The 20,302-nt window shown below is 48.5% G+C and overlaps 1 protein-coding gene across 2 annotated transcripts in view; it reads right to left on the bottom strand.

Annotated features, from left to right (window-relative positions):
- VAMP8 (vesicle associated membrane protein 8) overlaps window positions 1-20,302 on the bottom strand; it is a 114,365-nt gene that overhangs the window by 58,550 nt on the left and 35,513 nt on the right. The window contains exon 1 of one of the 2 annotated variants that reach the window (XM_085634995.1): window positions 10,398-10,532. The exons of the other annotated variant lie outside the window; for it this stretch is intronic. Coding sequence (XP_085491121.1) covers window positions 10,398-10,433 — 36 coding nt within the window. The 5' untranslated portion in view covers window positions 10,434-10,532. Of the gene's footprint in view, window positions 1-10,397; window positions 10,533-20,302 lie in introns of those variants that run through there. 2 annotated transcript variants of the gene reach the window in all.

Below are 20,302 nucleotides of genomic sequence, written 5' to 3'. Positions count from 1 at the left end.
GATGGAGTGTGAAAGTGGGGTAAGCGTCTCAGAGGAAAGGTACTGTCAAGTGACCCAATGGGCAGTTCCCACTAAGAGCGGGAAAGGACAGGAAGTGAAAAAAGGGTCCCAAGCAATTAAACCAAAACAAGGGAAAAGTGGGCAGTTCATAATAGACACATATACAAAACAGATGTAACTGCAGTCAGCACTGCACAAAGGTAGGATTCAATCCGACTGGGCTACTAGTCCAGAGCAAAATCACGTGAAGATGGTTACTTATCAACTACACGCACATCTAGGCTCTTCTCCGGTCCTTTCTAATAAATCTCAATTACATTTACCTTGCAGAACTGAAAATGCCCTTTTCATGTAGAGGAGAAAATCCATTCTCACATTAAATCTGGAAAACCATCCAGGTCAGTTGCAGTGGAGCTGTCCAAGGTATTGGACACCGCCATACTCCACAATCTGACCTCTGTCGCTCGAGATCACTGTAATATACAGAAATGCACACAATTGTTCCTCAATCACGAAACCATCGAACCCTCCTCTCCACATTATCTCGATTAGATGTCGGACAGCCACAAGAAACACATTTGCCCTTTAGCTTCTTTTACATGTATAGCCTCCTAGTATTCACTTTTGAACACTGTTGCATCGACAACTGCTAATATGCTCATGGTACACAACCTGCGCAATGTGCATACCTCCAGCTCACCACTGCTGTCCTTCCGAATACCCATCAAGATCTGAATGCAGAACGACTTGTTACAATTGAAAGGGGAAGGCATATAAGTCTACTGGACCAAGAAATGAATTACCCAAAATTTCTTTAAACAACTACTTTGTGGGGGTCTGTCTTGTGCAACCCCCACCTCGTGCACCGCTCTCATGAATGCCGCTCCTGGACCGAACCAGCATTTGGTGTGCTAGGTGCCAGCGGTCATTACAGATCCTGATTTACCAATAAACTTTAGTAAAAACTGCTCCTCTGGTGTGCATGTCCACTTCCAAATAGTGGTGACGAGTAGATCCTTTACCCCAACCCCTTTATGCTGACCACCAGCTTGATGTTATCCGTGCTACAACTGTGGAATTTACGGTCAGCAGTGGGGCCCATTTCAAATCCGCCGGAAGTGTGGCTACGTTCATGGGAGCAGGAAATGGGGATTAAGCATCACCGCTCCTCCCCTAAAGTATTCTTACTGTTTCCTGCCACCACAAAATGTATCCTCTTTTACTTGGGTTGGGCTCGTTTTTCAACCCTCCACCAAAACAAGACAAGTACTGTCAGCGTCATTTTGGATGGAGTAATTTTCCCTCTTGGAAATACAAGGAATTACTGTCCGTTACCTGGATTTTTGTCTGTTACCTGGCCATTCTACAAACTTTATAATTGTTTTTGCACATCAGACTAGGTGAGAATTCTTAGCCGACATTTGCATTCTATAGTTTTGGTGCACGTTTTTGTTTAATCTTCATTGTCAGTTATTGAGACCACCTTCCAATTACAGCATCCTTTGTTTAAACATGGAAGGATTTCTGCCCTTGCCCAGTTTAACAGAACCAGGGAGACCTCTTTTGGATTGTTTACATTGGAAGGATGCATTTGAAACATACTTGGAGGCTGCTGATGGAGATACTTTTACAAGCAAAATGAATAAGGCACAGCTTATTCATAATATGAACCCTGAAGACCGATCTACGTTAAAAAGCCTACCCCCTATAGAAGTTAAATTTCAAGTACATCATCTTGGATTGATTGAAGTGATGTAGTGCACATGAAATGGTTGAGGAGTATGTCTTGGTCAATAAAACTTTACTTAAGAAATCTATGCCTCTTAAGAGTGTAGTTCTAAAGAGACCAGTTTCTACAAAGGAGTCAACAACAAGAAGAATCTATTGATGACTATCTTTTTTGAGAAAAAACGAGCTATACCTTGTAACTATTGTGAATTGAAAGATTAGATAAGTGATCAGTTAATTGAGAAAATTAGTAACAGAGGGATACAAGAAATATAACTTGGCTAGGATGCATCACAGCATGCGTAAAATGATTGTAGCTCAACTGGAGTGTGAATCAAACGAGTATGATGTTTGCAGTGATGTTGTTTTAACCATTACAGAGGGCCAACCTGGAGAAGAAGGTGACAAACTTAGTGATGTTATTGTGCCCATGTTGACATCTTGGGAAGAAAGTCTCCATAATCTAATATTCTTATAAATGATGTAAAGGGTATGCCTGAATCAGTCATGAGATGCACCTTCATATTAATAGGCCCGGAAGTATTGAAACAATTCAGTCCACCAGAGTTAAGTTAACCAAGCATCAACATTTGTGGTTATGGTGGCAATGGAATTTAGGTTCCAGGTGAATTTGATGAGGTCCTTGAATGTGAAGGCAAGAGGGTTAAGCGCATTGTTTATGTTGCAAAAGAAGGCTCTAAGTTATTAGGATGGAATGATCAAGGGGATCTAGGTACAATTTTAGACCCGAATCACTCCGTTTGTGCACTATGTAATTCCAAATTGGTATGCATGAATGTGATGTCTGGGAAGCAATTGGTTGATAAATTTCCTTCGGTGTTCTCCAATGGTCTTGGTAAACTAAGTGGATTTCAACAGAGAATCATTTTAAAGAAAGGGGGCACTTCTTTTCTTAACAATTGCAAACGTGTTTCTGTAGTGGTCCTAACATGGCAATACACAGAATACAAAAACAAGCTCTTTTAGAAAATAGAAAAGCTGAAAAGTGGCCTAGAAGGCGGCAGCCGAGAGTCCCTGCACTGAAATGATTTGGGAAATACAGGAGGAATGGGGGCGTTCGAAGGCACTCAAACTGGAGAAAGATTTGGAGTTTAGATCGGCAATCCTCGAACGTCAGAACAGGATCAAGATCTTGGAGGACAGCTATACCTTCCATGTACTTCGATTTATATATGTTTTACTTTTCTCCCAAAATAGCATATTCAATGCACTACCCTATCTCTCACCCTATACCTCTATCAATATTTTTAATCTACATTTACTTACTTTCTTTATGCATCTATATACTTTCCACGTACTCATGGATCTATATATTTATTACTTTCTTTTAATTCAGCATATCCAAAGCACTACCCTATTTCTCACCCTGTACCTCTCTCAATATATCTTTGGCCTCAACTCCGACTCATCTCAAACCGCTTTCTAATACTTTTTCCAAAGCACTACCCTATTTCTCACCCTATACCTCTATCAATAGATCCTCTACATCCACTATCTCATTCATCCCAAACCTCATACCACTAGAGTGATCCCCAAAATAACCCTTTCTAGACTCTCCCTTACACTACCCCTCCTTGCATCATCTGACACCTCTTTTACTATAACGATCCCCCAAAACAAGTCTTTCTAAACTCTTGCCTCTCTTTCCCTCCACATCCCTTTCTACTCATCCCAAGCCTCCTCCTATTGCTATGACCTCCAAAACAAACAAAACAAAAGTCAAAATCCTTCATTCTTCTATCCCTCCACTATCCCTTTCAATCAAAATAACAAACTAACATGTCCACTTCTCTATAGCAATTCACCACTTATCCTTTATGGGTTCCGGAGTAGCGTGCTACTCGCCGAAAAAAGCGCATCAACACCTCATCAGGGGTAGCAAGCTCTATATAAATGCAAACCTTTTTCCCCCTCTTCTATCCCTCCGCTACCCTTCTCTAGCCAAATAACTGAATAACATATCCACCACTCAAATTACTCTCATATTTCACTAAACTAATTCAACACTAATCCTTTACGGGTTCCGGAGTAGCGTGCTACTTGCCAAAAAGTGCTTCAACGCCTCATCAGGGGGAGTAAGCGCTATATAAATGCAATTACAATACAATACGTCTTTTAGCCATGTTGTAGAGCAGCATGTTTGCTCTACATTAGGACTAAAAGTTATTACAAAAAGTGAAAAAAATTATCACACAAACTCGCAATGATGCAGGAGCCCAAAGAAAAAGCGCATATATCTTTTTAATAGCTTTTAGCCATGCTACTCTACAACATGGGTCAAAAGACACTGGCAAAGGTAATAGATCTCACATAGACAAGACCTATCAGCTTATCCAATGCTTGTTTTCAGTTGGAAAACTCATTATTTCCCACCTGGATACCTCCACATAAAGGTAGGTGCCCCGTTATTCAGAAATGGACATGGACTCAAAGTGAATTCACTAATAGCAACAGCTCCCGTTTCTTGAACCTCATTCACGGACTCATATCATTCATTCAAACTGCTTACAAAGAATCTTTCTCACCAATTGACTCCTAAAAAACCTTTTAAATATATGAATGATACAGGAATGAATATATTGCTACCATAGTACTAAAAAGTCAATAATTGAGGTAAGAATATGGGGCAAGACAATTAATAACATGGAACATAATGAAGAGTGCCTATAAAAAGTGGGGTATTATATAAGTTAAATAGGAAAAAACCCTTTTTTCTTGAATTCCATTACAGGAAGGCAAAACTAACAGACTGCTCTTTAAAGATGATGTAACCTAATCCTAAGAAAAAAATTTATGATTGGAACATGAAGAGGTTATTAATATATTAGACAGATGTGTATATTTGATCTTTTACTTTATGAAACTAGATGAAAATACTACTTTGAGAGTAAAATTGGTATCGACAAGGGAAAGAAATTATGAAAAGGTATAAAAGGAGAGAGTCTTTTTCTTCATAGAATCCAAAAGGAGGCAAACATTTTGTGAGGGGTGGCTGAAAATATTCCCTCATAGAATCTCAAAAGAGATCTGTTGCAATATAGAAATACATTTTTCATCCAGGCTAACGTTCATGTTTGAAGACTTTCGGATGGGGAGGCATAAAACATTAGAATGCCCTTAAAAAAAAGAAGATCTTATGAATTTAATAGTAACCAGTATAGGTATGGGACCGATTCTGGTCTCGTTCGGAAAGCATTCCTACCGTATCGGTTCCTGTATGCTTTCCGTACATCTCGGATCGGGAGAGTCCAACCGAACGAGTACGGTGCATTTGTATGCATCGGGATACGATTCGGTCGGGCTTCCATTGGCTTCAATGGGAACCTGTGTTCCGAACGACAACACAGGCTCCCATTGACAAAATGGGTGGTTGGGGATAATCGTGCACTCTGTGGCAGGCAGACCCTGGTGCCTGCCACACTGTGCATGGTTGGGAAGAGTGGACCCCCAGAGGTCCAATTTGGATGGCCCTGGTTGAAGGGGGGCCTGCTATGGCCCCCAAAGACCGATTCCAAATCGTTCATCATACTTGCTCGTAAACCAAGTCCATAGAGCTGTACGAATCGGCTCCGGAAAGACACTATCTCTCCGGATGCCTTTCGGAACCGAATCGGTCAGCACTAAGGTTTTTCAGGCATCATACTTGGTCGTTTGGAATTGGGAACAATTCGGTCGGTAACAAGGGCTCCGGATCGGTTTGGGCAAAGCCGAATCAGATTCGTAAGCCCTTCCGACCAAGATCGGAATCGGGCCCTTAGTGTATGAATGATTGCATGATAGGCGTACCAAAGTGGGATTTGGATAAAGGTAAGAATTTTCTTTGATGAGCTTGGACCTTTTTGAGTGAGCTCACTCCAAACAAGATATTCTCTATGATCAAGAGATACATCTTACTCTGGATTGGATGACCAGATGATAGGATTGATCACATAGACAATTGATGGGTATCCAAGCTCTACTCTAAGGTCCTCTTTCGATTGTCTTTGGACGTCTTTCTCTCCTCTTTCTACTCCCTTTTTTGCAAATTAGAATTAATTATCTTTTGACCTATACTTCCGCTCACACTGCAGGATTTTGTTAGACCCCCAGTTCCACTTGTTTGTTTGCAAGAATTTTCTTTAGACGCAACACTAAACCTCATTTGTGTAAAAATTTTATTTTTTAATATACTCGACTAAATGTATATAAATATATTTTTTATTCATTTACTCTTTAGATAAATCCATGTTTTTATTACTATTACTTGTACTGAAGAAGGCGGAGAGAACAAATAAGACCACCGAAACGCATCGTCGACATTTTGAGTTATAATTTGGAGGAATTTTTGTTCCTTAAAATATTTGTGTTCTTATTATTGGTTTTAATTGATTATCCTCTGGGCTAGTGTTTAGTAAAAAGTGATTGATTGATAACTATGAAATGGTTGCTTTTTGATATTTCAGACATCGATTAAGGATTTTTTTAACATGTAAAAGGACTAAAAGCTTCTGCCTTCCGTTTTTAACCAAGTGGATTTTTGAACTGTGTATATGCTGTTAAAATATGCAACAAGGATAATTGTGTGATAAATTTGACTTTTTTGCATAATTCAGGGATTAGGGTTTTAAAAAGAAGTTTTTGGAAGTTTTTTGTTACAAGTCAATTGGTGAGAAAGAGTCTTTTTAAGCAGTTTGAATGAATGGTAGGAGTCAGTGAATGTGGTTCAAGGAAAGGGAGCTGTTGCGATTAGTGATTCCACCAGGATACCTCTCCTCCATCGGATAAAATATTTTTGTTGTTGTTGTCCTGGCATCCTGATGAATAGGATAAGGATCACCACTATTTATCAACAGCCCGATAAACTGCACGTACAGGATGAGATTTCCATTGTGACTTAATAAATAACGAATGTGCTGCTATTAATCTCATTGCCTAACGAAATAGTTAAATGTTTAAGTCAAAATGGTGTTCTCTAAAAAAAAAAAGGTAGGAACAGGAAAGCATAGACATTCTTCTGATTTTACAAGTTCCCTTTACAAACGTACATAGTGGACATGGTCAGAATAAATGCTACAAATGTATCTCATCCAGTATTGCAGTAATCAGCCACTAAAACTGCAGCCTCCTGAGCTCCTCCATACGCGCAGCACTCAAAAACAATGTAAAATAATAGAGGCTGTTTTCAAAATAAAATATACAGGAGCAAGAAAGGTTTAGGGAAGGTAACAAACTGTGATTTGCATGGGCTCAGTGAGCCTCTCCTGCCGCCTCCTAGAGTCTGACAACCGCAAAAGTAATCGAAGAAAAATTCCACTACATCTACCCAATGCTATAAACTCCGGTTCATTTTGGGGTTGAATAACGTTGGTGGAAAACTATTTAAAGCTAAAACTAGAGCACAAGCAGCTGCAGATTTGTCCCTCCCCTTTGCGGTTAGTTGGTCTCATTCTTCGTCACCCCTTCTCATATTACTTAATTAAATTGCTCAGAAAGGCATATTTTGTATTGTTACAAGTGATTTTCCTTACATCAATCGGGAATTCAATTTAGAGCACTGGAATGTTGCGACGGACTCGGAGGGGGTAAAAATCAAATCTTTTACTCAGGACCATTTCACCACCCCCATCACACGCGCCCTGCCCCTCGCAACAAAGTGAAGCAGCCACTGTCCAAATGGTACATTTTGAAAGGCATCGAAAGCGAAACATTAATGCAAATAGCCAAATGTGCTTTCCATTAGACAACACACAGCTAGAGAAACAGAGATTATATTCTATCTATATAAATACAATTGCTGTTTATGTAGAACCGCCATTGCGAGAGGCTTTCAGAACCAACAGAGCCACAAGTAGCTGGCCCTTATTGACACATTATGCCATATATTTTGTGTTTACCGGCTGCTAAAGAGGCCACCTTTTCCTCACTTGGTGTCTGGTCGCTAGTCAAATAAGAGTTTCAGGACATTGAAGTGAAATAGAGGGCTGAGAAGCAGAAAATACATTTCATTAACAATAGCGTGGTAGCCAATTTAAAATACACTGGTTAATGTGCTCTTAAACTATTAGACTATTATTGGGATTTTGAGTACCTATATTTCACTGCAAAGGTTCACTTAGATTCCAAGATGGCTGCTCCAGGTGTGTGACGGGGGATCAACATTAATCAACAAACAGGGACAAGGTGGGGTGGCATGAAACAGGAGTGAGGGGGTGAAGTAACGGATGGGGGAAGTGGGTAGTGAGGGAAAAGAAGCAACATTGACCGGGATTTGGGAGACGGCCTGAAAACACGAGCACTCATGTGGAGTGCTTGAGAACAAAGAAAAAAGTAGCTCCAAAAATAGGAGCACTGGAAGGACACAAGTAATTGGTCCTTGCTCCAGGGGAGGGCCAAACTGAAGAGATAACGATGCACGCATGTCCTGACAAATGAGAGCCACACTGAAGTTAAACAATGGTGAGCTATGGGCAGGCTGTAGTCCACTTCACTGTAAACAGGTCACAAAGAGAAAGCACATAAGCAGTCTATGCGAGGCCTAAATCCCAACGATGATGGCAAGTTAAATACATCTTTAAATTGAATGATTAAAACTCAACAGCAGGTAAACGTTAAGCATTAACAAAGCAAATAGGCCTGGATTTTTTGAAAATTATTTTAATGTCTATTGCCTTTGTATGAGGTTGTAGAAATTGTTTGGTTTAGAATGGGTGATCAATGGAAGGACTGGTTGGTAGATGGATGCATTTTAATTGAAGGTTTCATCAATACTAGTCCACGCTTTCAAAAAAATCACTTCACTGGGGGTATCTAGGCTTAGTAATGCTTCTATAGGTTAGTGGTAAATTGGTGCATCATAAAAACATACTGGGTGCAAATATTGCACCCCATTACATTGCCATTAACAGTGAAAATGTAATTTTGATTTATTAAATACTCACGATATACGACCTTAAAATCAAGATGGTATGGAGAGAGAACATTAAAAGGTTTTACAACAAGCAGTTGCAAAGCCAATGGATCTCACATTTGGGACCTATTGACTTTGCAAATTATTAATTAATTGTGTACAGCATCCCCCGTGTTGTGCAACACGTCCGCAGAGTAGAAATAAAAACCTATGTGGCTAGCCCAGTCATTTATTAGGCACACGCACCACTCCTGTGAATTCATAAAAAAGGAGGGCTTTTTTTTTTTTAGCAGTAAAGATTTTGTTTGTTTTTTTAAAATAATTTCACGGCATTGTTTTAAAGCCAGTGCGGGAGCGGAACCAACACTGAGGGCAGGGAGTGGCTGAAGCAACAGTAAACACTGAGGGCACAAGGAGGGGCGAAGCAGCACCGAGGGCACAAGTGGGGGGCAGAAGCAACACAGAAAGTGAGGTAGGGCTGAGGCGATGAGGATGTAACACGGAGGACGGGGGGGGGGGGAGAAATAAATGGAACGGGGACAAGGAGCAATGTGGAGCTCTGAGGGTAGAGGACAGAAACACCTGGGTAAGAAAGCAAGGTGTGAGACAAAAACACGAAGGTGAGCACAACACTGAGAGGACATGGATAAGCACAGGTGAGAAAGAACAGCACGGAGCAATGGGGAGAGAAGTACAGCTTGGAAGGAGACAGCTGGAAAGCACTTGCATTCTTCTGGAGTGCATACCCAAAAAGAAAAAAAAGCAGTTTCCTGAAACAAACCCTGGAAGGACACAAGCAGTAAGACTGCGCGTCAAGGGTGAGATAAACTCAAGAAGAGGAAGGAAAGTCCTCACCAGCTAACAAATAAAAAGCAAGCATATGAGTGTAACAATAAAGGCAACCAATGGTAATCAATGAAAAGGATCTAAGCGGACAAGCAACTATGTTTTCGCAGCTTGTACTATCTGGTAAGAAAGACTTAAAAATGATGGATTGTCTAATGAGTGGTATGGAAAAGGACTGATAGACCAAAGCCCATTTGTTCATTATTCATTCCTCCATACGTCATGCCAGAATCTGAGGCAGAGAATTCATGAGTGACTCAAAAAATATGAGACTGGCAGCCTATTAATCGGTTTATCCTTTCTCATTATATTGACTGCCATAAGATGCTGAAGACATGCCTCTTAACTTCATCCACCTCGTAAAGGTTTCCCCTTTGTCTGTACGCCCAACCCCCGACCTATTGTTGCAAGCAAAAGGTCAGCTTTCGAGGTCACTGATGACCCATACAAATCCCTTTCATTCATTAATGTATAAAAAATGTACCCAATGGAAGTAGGATAGAAGGGTGAGGGTGAAATTGGCACTGTATTCGTTCTATCCTTTCACCCCTACAGGATGCCATAACTTAATAAAACTGAAAAAAATATTTTGCTATCATTTTAAACTAGTGTCAAATAAGCAAATTGTTCAATTTGACATATTGCGGTCAGTTGCCTTCTTCACTTGCACTAGCTGGTTCCTCAATCCATTGACCTCATGACTGTAAAAGATACTCTAATTTGTTAAATCTCTAGGGATCCTTCCAGTTCCAACGACTTAGTCTCCATGTGCTGAGTTGCACACTGTGTAGCTCAGGTAGTACAGACATTCAGTGACTCCCCACGAGAGGCTCCCCTTCACTTCCAGTCAGATTACCAACTCTGTCTCACATATCTCCAGAAAATAAGTCTACGGGTAGGAAATATCCACCCTTACCTTTACTTGTTGGTGCTTAGGTTTCTTCTGTGCCATCTTGAATCTCCCACCACCGACGAGCAGGCCAGCAATCCCGTCCTCTCACTCTCTGGGACGATCGTCATACAGCATACACTGGCCGCGCTACCTCAAAAACACCTATGGCTTATTCCTCGTCCTACGCATACCACAGTCGCCTAAAACGCAGGCCACTCCCACAGGGACTGGTTTCACCGGGACTCATACAAACCCCCAGGCTTCAATTATCCACCACTAGCTTGTCAATCCTGGCAGGCCAGCATGCAGGGAGGTGGGGAAGCTTCACCGAACACCAGTTTACTAGTCTAGGGGACACCAGTCTCTCGATCACACAACAGCATGCCACATCAGCAGACTGCCCAAGCTGACCCACAAGGGCACCGCCAGCAAGGACAACCCTCCAGCCACTGAACATCGCCTTGACACTCGGTCCAAACTTCAAAAAGTAACCCCATGAATTGAGCTTCTCCGCAGCATCAATAGTAGAAGGAGACCATCTTGAGGCCCTCCATGTGCCCTCATAACTACACCTTTTGAGATGGTGCGGAAGGCATCAGGCAAAGGACGCATACCTCCTACATCTCACTTGGAACTGCCCAGTTATGCAGGTTTCATTTTTTTTTGGGAGGAGATGGTCTGCAGGATTGGGCAATATGTGACAGGCCTACAATAACACAATACTTGCTGGATATACGCCTTAAGGGGAGAGAAAATGTTTTTCAGATTGGGCACTGTTGGACCTGTCAGCCCTAGGGTGGTCTCCCTGTCTATTTATGATCGTGCCTCATTTTTTCCACCCTCATTTTTATGTTGGACTAGGTATCCGGGCGCCTTTTCATTGCCAATCAGTGTAAAGGTGCAGGTGCTCCCTTCTCCCAAGATGGCTGCCACAGACCCCTGCTACTGCGGAGTGGTCTTTCATAGTAGCACCCTAGCTGCCAGGAGCTGGCTGTAACCCCACAAAAATGTTGCGACACCAGCCCGCCTTTTTGTCCCATAGGTAGAGTGGGGAAGCTCCTGGAATGTGCTGGAACCTTCTAGAAGGGAGGTGTGGTTTTTCTTTTGCCGCCTTGTCTAGAGGTCACCTGACCTAGGGCTACTTAGGAGAGGGAGGGAAACTTTTGTGGTGAGTTGGCCATTGGGGTGAAGCAGAGCTGGAAGAATCCACCAGGAGTGTAGGCGGTAGGGCCTAGCCAGGGAATTATGCCTCTGAGAGTGACAGGATCTAGGTGCTGCCTCTTAAGTGAGTGAGGGACCCTGTAACACCCACTGATCTTGCCCAGCAGTAGGAGGACCCAGAGACTCTCTGCCCAGCCTGACTAGGAAGGATCTAGTCGCCCTCTCCATTCCTAACCCCCTGTAACAGAACCCCTTAAGGGCGCCAGATACATCTGCGCCAATAAGACTTCATCTAACAGCTGAGAACCAAGACTGAACTCTAAAACCTATTCACCAAGCACTGAGACTGCGTGTCCAGACTGAACTCTAAAACCTATCCACCAAGCACTGAGACTGCGTGTCCAGACTGACCCCTGAACCCTGATGCAAAGCTGACTGGAGAACCACCGGGGATCGACCAGGTATTAGCGCTGTGACCCCTGCGCTCCCTGCCCTGGTCTGGGACCCCCGGCAGCGTGCTCCGCTGAGCACAGAACCCCATCCTTAATTTGAGCCCCCCCGGTGACGACGAAGCCAGCGCGCTCACCGCGGTGGCCTGGAGGCCTGGAGAAGTGCCCTGCCGTGTCACGAGGCCCGCGGAGAAGCCCGGGGCCCCGTCGTTGCCGTCGCACCTGCGGGAGGAGGTGTGCGAGGCCGGGGCCGAGTTCCCCCATCATCGTGGGAGCGGACACCTGCTGACGCCGAGATCGAGGTAAGCCCGGAGGCTGAGATCGCCCCCGGTGCGCCCCCTGCGGGTAGGGAGCCACACCGCACCCTTAGCCGGGTTTCCTCTCCGTGGGATTTCCCCCCCCCTGACTTCGTGACGGAAGAGACCCCGCCGAGGGATCCTTTCCGTGTGCCCCCTCGAGCGGTACTGAGGCGCGGTGCCCGACGAACTGCACTGGAGCTCAGAGACTTGCTCCTCAAGTCCTGTGGCGCTTTGTGTTATATGCTCCGCTCCAAAGTACTGAGAGTCATTGATTACGAGTGGCGCTTTGTGTTATATGCTCCGCTCCAAAGCACTGAGAGGCATTGATTACGAGTGGCGCTTTATGTTATATGCTCCGTCCCAAAGTACTGAGAGTCATCGATTATGAGTGGCGCCTTGTGTTATACGCTCCACTCCAAAGTACTGAGTCATTGATTACGAGTGGCGCTTTGTTTTTACATGCCCTGCTTTAAAGTCTTACGTGTGATTGATTCCGAAAAGCGCTCTGTGATTCATATGCCAGGTTGAAGTGTTACGTGCTATTGATTCCGAGTAGCGCGCTATTATTTATTTTTTTATTTTTTTTTTTTGTTTAAATGTTTTTATTGACTGCAAACAAGGCACTGTAATGTACATATCCGTGCGCCACCAACCGGAGGCCCGCCACCTTTTCTCATATCGCAACCAACTGTATCGGCTATCCCACATCCCGGAGGTCGGGCATCGCCGTGCATGACTGATTTAATACCCACTGCTTCTCGAGTGTCCCTCCATCTCGACGCTCATGTGCGGGGCAGACCCCCTGTCGGCGGCCAGGCTCTAGCGTGTTCCTTCCCCCAGAACGTAGGGCACAGTCACATTTTATGGCCATAAACTCCAAACCCCCTTCCTCCCCCCACGATTCCCCCCAACTCCCCTAACCCACCCACCCCAACTAAACAATTGAGGTCCTAAGTCAGTCGCAGCCCCATTCGCTTCCCGCACTCAGCCGCCACTCATCTTCATCATGCGTCCCCCACACAAACACCTCTCCCGGGAGCCTCCTCTACTGCAATCTCCGTATCAGGACCCCCATCGGGGCTCCCCGCTGCAGTCTCCCGCCCGCTCAGGTAGTCTACGTACAATTCCCAGAAGTTTTTAGGCCGGCTACGCGGTGGCAGCAACTCGCTGAACCTCTCCGCTTGGGTGCAGCAGTATAGCACATCTCGCTTCCACTGCTCCACCGTGGGCAAGGGGCCACGCATCCAGCTCATCGCAACTCTTCGTTTCGCAACGAGCATCCCCATATCCACCAGGCGTCGGGCCGCCTTCGGCACCACTCTGGAATGCCCCAATAACGCCACTGCCGGGTCCGGAGCCAACACTACCCCCGTTACCCCTACTATCTGGTGGTATACCGCTTCCCAGTAGTTGTATATGCCCGGGCATTGCCACGCTAGGTGAAGGAAGTCCGCCGCCGGGTGTTTGCACCGTTCACATACAGGGTCTTCACGCAGCCCATATCTATGTAAGCGCTCTGGTGTGTAGTAGTACCTGTTGAGGAACTTGAAATGTACGAGTCGATGTCTGCCATGCAGAGAGATGCGTTTGATCCCCGTGCAGCAGTACGCCCACATAGCATCGTCAATGGTGATCCCTAAGTCTCTTTGCCAGTCCAATCTGCATTTTGCAAACTCGTGCACCCTATGAGATTGCGCCATTCGGTACAGCTTAGAGATCAGCCCACGGGGGTTGTCATTCTTAATTATGTATGTCAGTTCCTGAACCTCCGCCGGCTCCTCCATGTCACACCCCAACAACTGTTTCCAGGCATGCCTAACTCTGTGATACTGAAAACGCTGCAACTGCGTGCCCTCCATGCCCGAGGCTGCCACCGCCTCCCACGTCTTGACTTGGCCGTCAGCAAACATGTCACCCATGGTGTGTACACCTATCTCGTTAAGCGATCGCCGCACTGCTTCCTCATTACAAGGGGCCAGCCACACCGCCCAAGCAATTGACATTGCCGGTGAATATAGCTGCGCCCCCGACTCGCGCTGTAGTATACAGTTCCAGGCATGCCTAGTGGAGTTCAAGGAATCAAGAAATCCCGTGCGACGGTCCGGATGCTCAAAAATGACCGCGGGGAGCGGCCGCGGCGCCGCAAACAATGTCTCTAACTTGAGATACGGGACAGTCTCACCCCCGTGTATCCAGCTATGCGCCTGAGCCCCCTGCGCCACCCGATAGTACAGCTCCATGTCTGGTGCCCCCAGGCCACCCATCTGGTAAGGTAGCATCAGTACTCTCCAGCTGGTCCGCGCCTGCTTGCCAGCCCACGCCAGCCTTAGCATTGACGCCTGTAGCCGCGCGAAGAAAGCACGTGACAGCACCATGGGGATGTTCGCAAACAGAAACAGAAACCGAGGGAGTACCACCATCTTCATGATGGATATGCGCCCCAATAACGAAAGGGGCAGCTTGATCCAGGTCTCCACGTCGTCCTCCAGTTTACTGATGGCCCTTCCGTAATTCTCAGACAGCACCACCTCTGAGTCCCTATGGAGCTGGATCCCCAGGTATCGGACCGGTTCCTCCGACCATTGCAACGGGTATTCCATATCAAATGGGGTCGTTACCGGTGTCAGCGGGAACACGATAGACTTGTCCCAGTTAACCTTCAGCCCGGAGAGCGCTCCAAATTGAACAACCTCCCTCAACACTGGGGCCAGGTTATTTTCTGGGTCCCTGACATACAGCAGGGTGTCATCTGCATACGTGGATACCGCTATCCTGTAAGTCGGAAAATTAATACCTCGTAGGCTATGGTATTCACGCATAGCGCACGCCAGCGGTTCCGCCACCAGGGCGTACAGCAGAGGCGATAGGGGGCAGCCCTGCCTCGTGCCCCTCGAGATTGTTATCGGTTCCGTGACTCGATCGCCCAATCGTATTCTCGCCGTGGGGCCACTATACAGCACCCCTATCATTTGAAGGAAGATCGGGCCTAGCCCCATTCTCGTCAGGACCTGTCGCATGAATGGCCACTCGACAGAGTCAAAGGCCTTTTCCATGTCGAGGAAGACAGCGAGCGCGCGCACGTCAGGGCGAACATGTTGCATGACGCCAGACACTGTCCGCAAATTGTATGTGAAGTTCCTGCCCGGCATGAACCCCGCCTGTTCTGGGGCGACCAGTTCGGGAGCGAGAAGGGCTAACCGCGTGGCCAGGACCTTGGCATATAATTTCGCATCCACGTTGAGCAGCGATAATGGTCGATAGGAGCTGCACTCATCGGGTGGCTTGCCCGGCTTCGGTATAGCGACCAAGAGCGCCTCGCGCATGGACGGCGGCATATGTCCCTTGATGCACATATCGTCGAACAGCGTCGACACGTGCGGCAAAAGCTGGTCTATAAAAGCGCGGTAGAACGCGACAGTGAGGCCATCAGCTCCAGGGGCGCTCTGCGCCTTCATGCTCGCAAGGGCCTCTAGAATTTCATCCCTCTCGATAGGCAGGGATAGAAACTCCCTGTGTTCGTTCGCTAGGAACGGCAACTTTATATAGTCCAGATAGTCCCCTATGCTGTCTTCCATCCCGGCTTGCTGAGAAGCGTAGAGCCTGGCGTAATACGACCTAAATCGCTCCACCACCTCCTCTTCCGCCGTGAGCAGCGAGCCATCCCCCGACTTGATCTGCGTGACGGCGGTTCTGCGTCTGCGAGCCTTGAGCAGATTAGCTAACACCGACCCCGGTCTGTCACCCTCACCATAAACCCTGGCCGTAGCGTACTTCCCTAGATGCAGCACCTCTGCATCAGCAGTTTCGTGGTACTCTGCCAGGAGAGTTTTTATCTCCTCAGTAGAGTCCTCTCCGCCCGCCTCTAGCAGTCTGGTCTCCAGTGCAGTCAGATTGCGCTCCTGCGTCGCAAGGCGCCGCCGGATATCCCGGAGTACCCCCGAGTGTTTGGCCATCGCCACTCCGCGAATGTAGACCTTAAAGGACTCCCAGACAGTCTGGAAATCCTCCACGGAGCCCAGATTGGTGGCAAAGAATAGCTCGATAGCAGCCGTCAGCTCCTCCTTAAATAGGGGATCCAGCAGCGAGTAAAAGGGAAATCGCCAAAGAAACGGCGGGGGGACCTTTCTGGGCGCCGCCAGGGAGACCAGTATCGGCGAATGGTCGGAAAGCGTGCGCGGGAGTACCGCGCACTCGCGTATCTGCGGTAGGAGGGGCGCAGATAGTAGCCAGTAATCTATCCGCGTATGCAGGTTATGGTATGCTGAGTAATGTGTGTAGCCCCCTATTGCCGGGTTACGAGTTCTCCACAAATCCACGAGATCCAAACAAAGCATACCTCGAGCAAGCGCCTTCGCTGCCGCTGGTTGCGCTCGTTTCGGGCCGCCTGATCTATCCAGCTCCGGGTCTAACACTACATTAAAGTCGCCGCCCCAAAGCACATGCCGCGCGCCTGCATCCCCCACCGCTCCTGTCAGCGCTGTGAAAAACTCAGGGCAGTCATAGTTCGGCCCATAACAATTAACCAGGAGTAAATCCATGCCCTTTCCCTGGAAGCGCGTGAGCGCAAACCTGCCCGCGTTGTCTGTGGCAATGCACTGCAATCTGTGCTCCACCCGCGCGCTTACCCATGTCAGCACCCCTCTAGAGTGTGTAGTGAACCCCGCCGCATGTGCCTCCCGCAGGTCCCTAGTGCGTAGGATAGGGCTGTTATTAGGAAGATGCGTCTCCTGTAGGAAAGCAATATCTATCTTATGCCTCTTAAGATAGTGCATTACTTTACGGGCTTTGCGGTAATCATTAAGTCCCCTTACATTCCAAGTGAGGATTCTTAGTGTGTCGTGCCTCTCAGGTATGGCCGCTTCGGTGTTCGCCATAGCTTGCTCTAGGGTGCAAATCCCTCAACTGAGCGCGTCTCCAAGCGCAGGAGCATACTAGCAGATAAAACCGCGCACCCCGACCTAGTGACCTCAAACCCCCGTAACCCAAACCCCTCCCTCCCCCCCACCCACAGAAGACCCACCCCAACTCGACCTTACAGATTCCCAAACTTGGGCACCCCATTCCTCCCGCCACCCCACCCATAACTTTTGAACCCTCAAAGGTGTGGGACGCACACGCGGGCGGAGGTCGCTCAGCGCTCACACACTAGTGTGGAAGCGCCTAGTACCTAACTGCCGCCGCCCGGCCCAGCGAGCCACTATTGTGTCTCCCGTCCCCTCCCAGCGCACTGTTATCACAACTCAGCAGCCCTCTCAGATGGTAGGCCCCAGCAGCGTCCTCGATAACCATATAAAGGATTGGAGCAATTGGGGGATGAGTCACTGTCCATGTGCCTCCCTTTTGCGCCTAGTCAGGGGGGGGGGGTGCATCTCACAATGTACTGTACCCCATAACGATATCGTCCAAACGCCCCCCACCCGCGCCCCCCAAAGCCTACATCCCTTCAGCCAAGCATGTCCCGCCGAAAATACCAGCTAGGTGAGTCCTGCCCTCATGGTCAGTCCTGTGCGTCCAGGTCGCCGTCTCTCTCGTCCCCCCGCGGTGACGTCGCTGGGCTCCGGCGCTGCTCCTTCGCCCAGTCCTTCAGCGCCTTTTGGAGTGCTTTAGGGTCTTGGAAGATGTGCGACTTGCCCTGCCGGTTAACTCGCAGCTTAGCCGGGTACAGCATTGCATAGTCCACTCCTAGTTCCCGGAGCTGCTTTTTGGCAGGGGCAAACTGTCGCCTGGCCTCCTGCACCCGGGCCGTGAAGTCCGGGTAGAGCGAGATGGGCGACCCTTCGTAGGACAATGTCTTCTTTTCCCGGGCAACTCTCAGCGCTGCATCCCGGTCCCTGTAGTTCAATAGTTTAGCTATAACCGGTCGGGGCGGTGCACCCGGCGGGGGCCTTGGGCCCAGGGACCTGTGCGCTCTCTCTACCACGAACATCCCGGAGAACACATCTTTCCCCAGCAGCGCAATCAGCAGTGTTTCCACGAAGGTCTCCATTCGGCCCGTGGCAGTGGACTCCGGAAGGCCAGTGATTCGCAAGTTGCACCGCCGAGAACGGGCCTCTAAGTCCTCCGTGTTGTCCTGCAGCATCTGCATTTGGCGCTCGAGCTTCTTGTGGTCGCGATCCAGTGTCGTCTGCGCGCCCTCCACCTCCGATATGCGACTGTCAGCTTGGTCCAGGCGCTCCGAGTGCTTGTCCAGGCGCTCCCCCATGCGGTCCATTCGGTAGGAGAGCGCGTCAATCTTAGCGCCCAGGGCGGTGATGCCGCTCTGCAACCCCTTCTCCATGGACAACAAGAGGCCCCTCAAGTCCCGGTCGTCCTCCGCGGGCTCAGATCCGCCTCCCGTAGCATCCTCCTGCGGTGTTTGCGTCTGGGGGCGCCGCTGCTCGAACTTCAGTTTTGACTGGGTTTTGTCGGATTTACCCATCTTGTACCCACACACCGTTCAGCGCGATGCCGTTCGGCCTGGGCACGCTCCCGCCGCCACGTAGCTGTGGCGCAATCGCAGGCAGCCCTCCGCGGGCGTCCTGGTGGCTTGCTCAGCCCCCGTTGGCACCACCTGGCGCACCGGCCGTCTGTAGTCTTCACCGTGCTGCTGTTAGGCCGCCCGCTCTGCCTCAGCTTCTCTCACTCCCTGCTCGTGGCGTTCGCGCCCAGCTCTACCCCGGGGGTACCTCGCCCGTGGTTTCTCCTATCCTGTTGCCTCCTCCGCACTGCCGCCGCCGGGTACACCGGTGCCCCCAGCCCAGGCCGCCACTTCAACGAGGCCCGGAAATGCCCCCAACGTTCCTCACTCCAAGCCGCTCTGCCACTTATCCTGCTCGCCTCGGGGCTTGAAGGGGGTGCTGCTGACCTTCCGCGCTCCGAGCGCCGCGGGGCTCACCCAGGGTCTCCCAGCGTGCTCTCCGCCGATCTCGCTCGCTCCTTCTCGGCGCCCCGCTCACGGCGCTATCTGCTGCCTCTGTGCACGCCGCGGGTCATCACATCCGATCTCTGCTGTCCGCCACTATGCGCCTCGGGTCCGCCCCTCGCGGCCGCCGCCGGCCGCACGTTGCCCCACGTCATCGGCCGTCCTCCTCACTCGAGGCTGGGGATCTGCGGCCTAGGACGCTTCCCGAGTCGCCGGCTCCGGAGGTCGCCCCTTCGCTCGAGCGGGCTGGAAATTACGCCGGCCGACTGCCCAGCACCTCAGGATGTTCCGCTGGGGCCAACCGTTGTTCTGGGAGACGTTGGGATCAGGATTATTGGCGAATATATGGCGTGGCTCGCCGGAGCTCCGAGCTCAAGCAGCCATCTTCGTTGCGAGCCAAGCTCCGCCCCCCAGTAGCGCGCTATTATTCATGTGCCATATTGAAGTGTTGAACGCTATTGATTACGTGTAGCGCTCTGTTATTTATATTCCCTATTACAGGGCTATGTGCCAGAGATTACGAGTAGCTCTCCATGCTAGGTGCCCCGTTCTGAGGTCGTCACCGGTTAAGCGCGCCCAACGCGCGTGTACAGCTACGTGAGTGGTAGTTGTGCCCCAGGCAGTACTGTTATTTCATGAATTGCATATGTGGTATGAACAGCCTTTATCGCTCCTGACTGATATGTACCTCGCTAGCTATTGTGTTATCAGCTTATGAAATGTACTGCTACCTCATGAACTGCATCCAACGTGATCTACTTGGATAAACTTGAGTATTTACGTAACTCCCACAGTGTGGGGTCACTTATTGTGTGTGTTCCTCGTCGCATGTGAGGTGCGTGTTGTATGGTTGCTTTACACGCAGTCCTCTGGAGGCCCGACCGCTCGTGTCACGTTACCGCCCCATAGGGCCTGGAGACCCCAGGTCCCACAGGCACTATTCTAGTTAAGGGATTGCTATACAGTGGACAAGCTCCCAGGTACCGCCCATGGAGTGTTGAATCCATGGATGCAATGAAATGCGCAGTTGGAGAAGAATCACAATCACAGGGAACTAGACCTCCATGAGAAGAGAATGTACAATAAATAGCAAGTGATCTGGATGCAGATGTAGGAGTT

The sequence above is a fragment of the Triturus cristatus genome, chromosome 11, assembly GCF_964204655.1.
Source record: "Triturus cristatus chromosome 11, aTriCri1.1, whole genome shotgun sequence".
Taxonomy (NCBI): Eukaryota; Metazoa; Chordata; class Amphibia; order Caudata; family Salamandridae; genus Triturus; species Triturus cristatus.
This window is presented reverse-complemented; position numbering and strand designations above follow the sequence as displayed.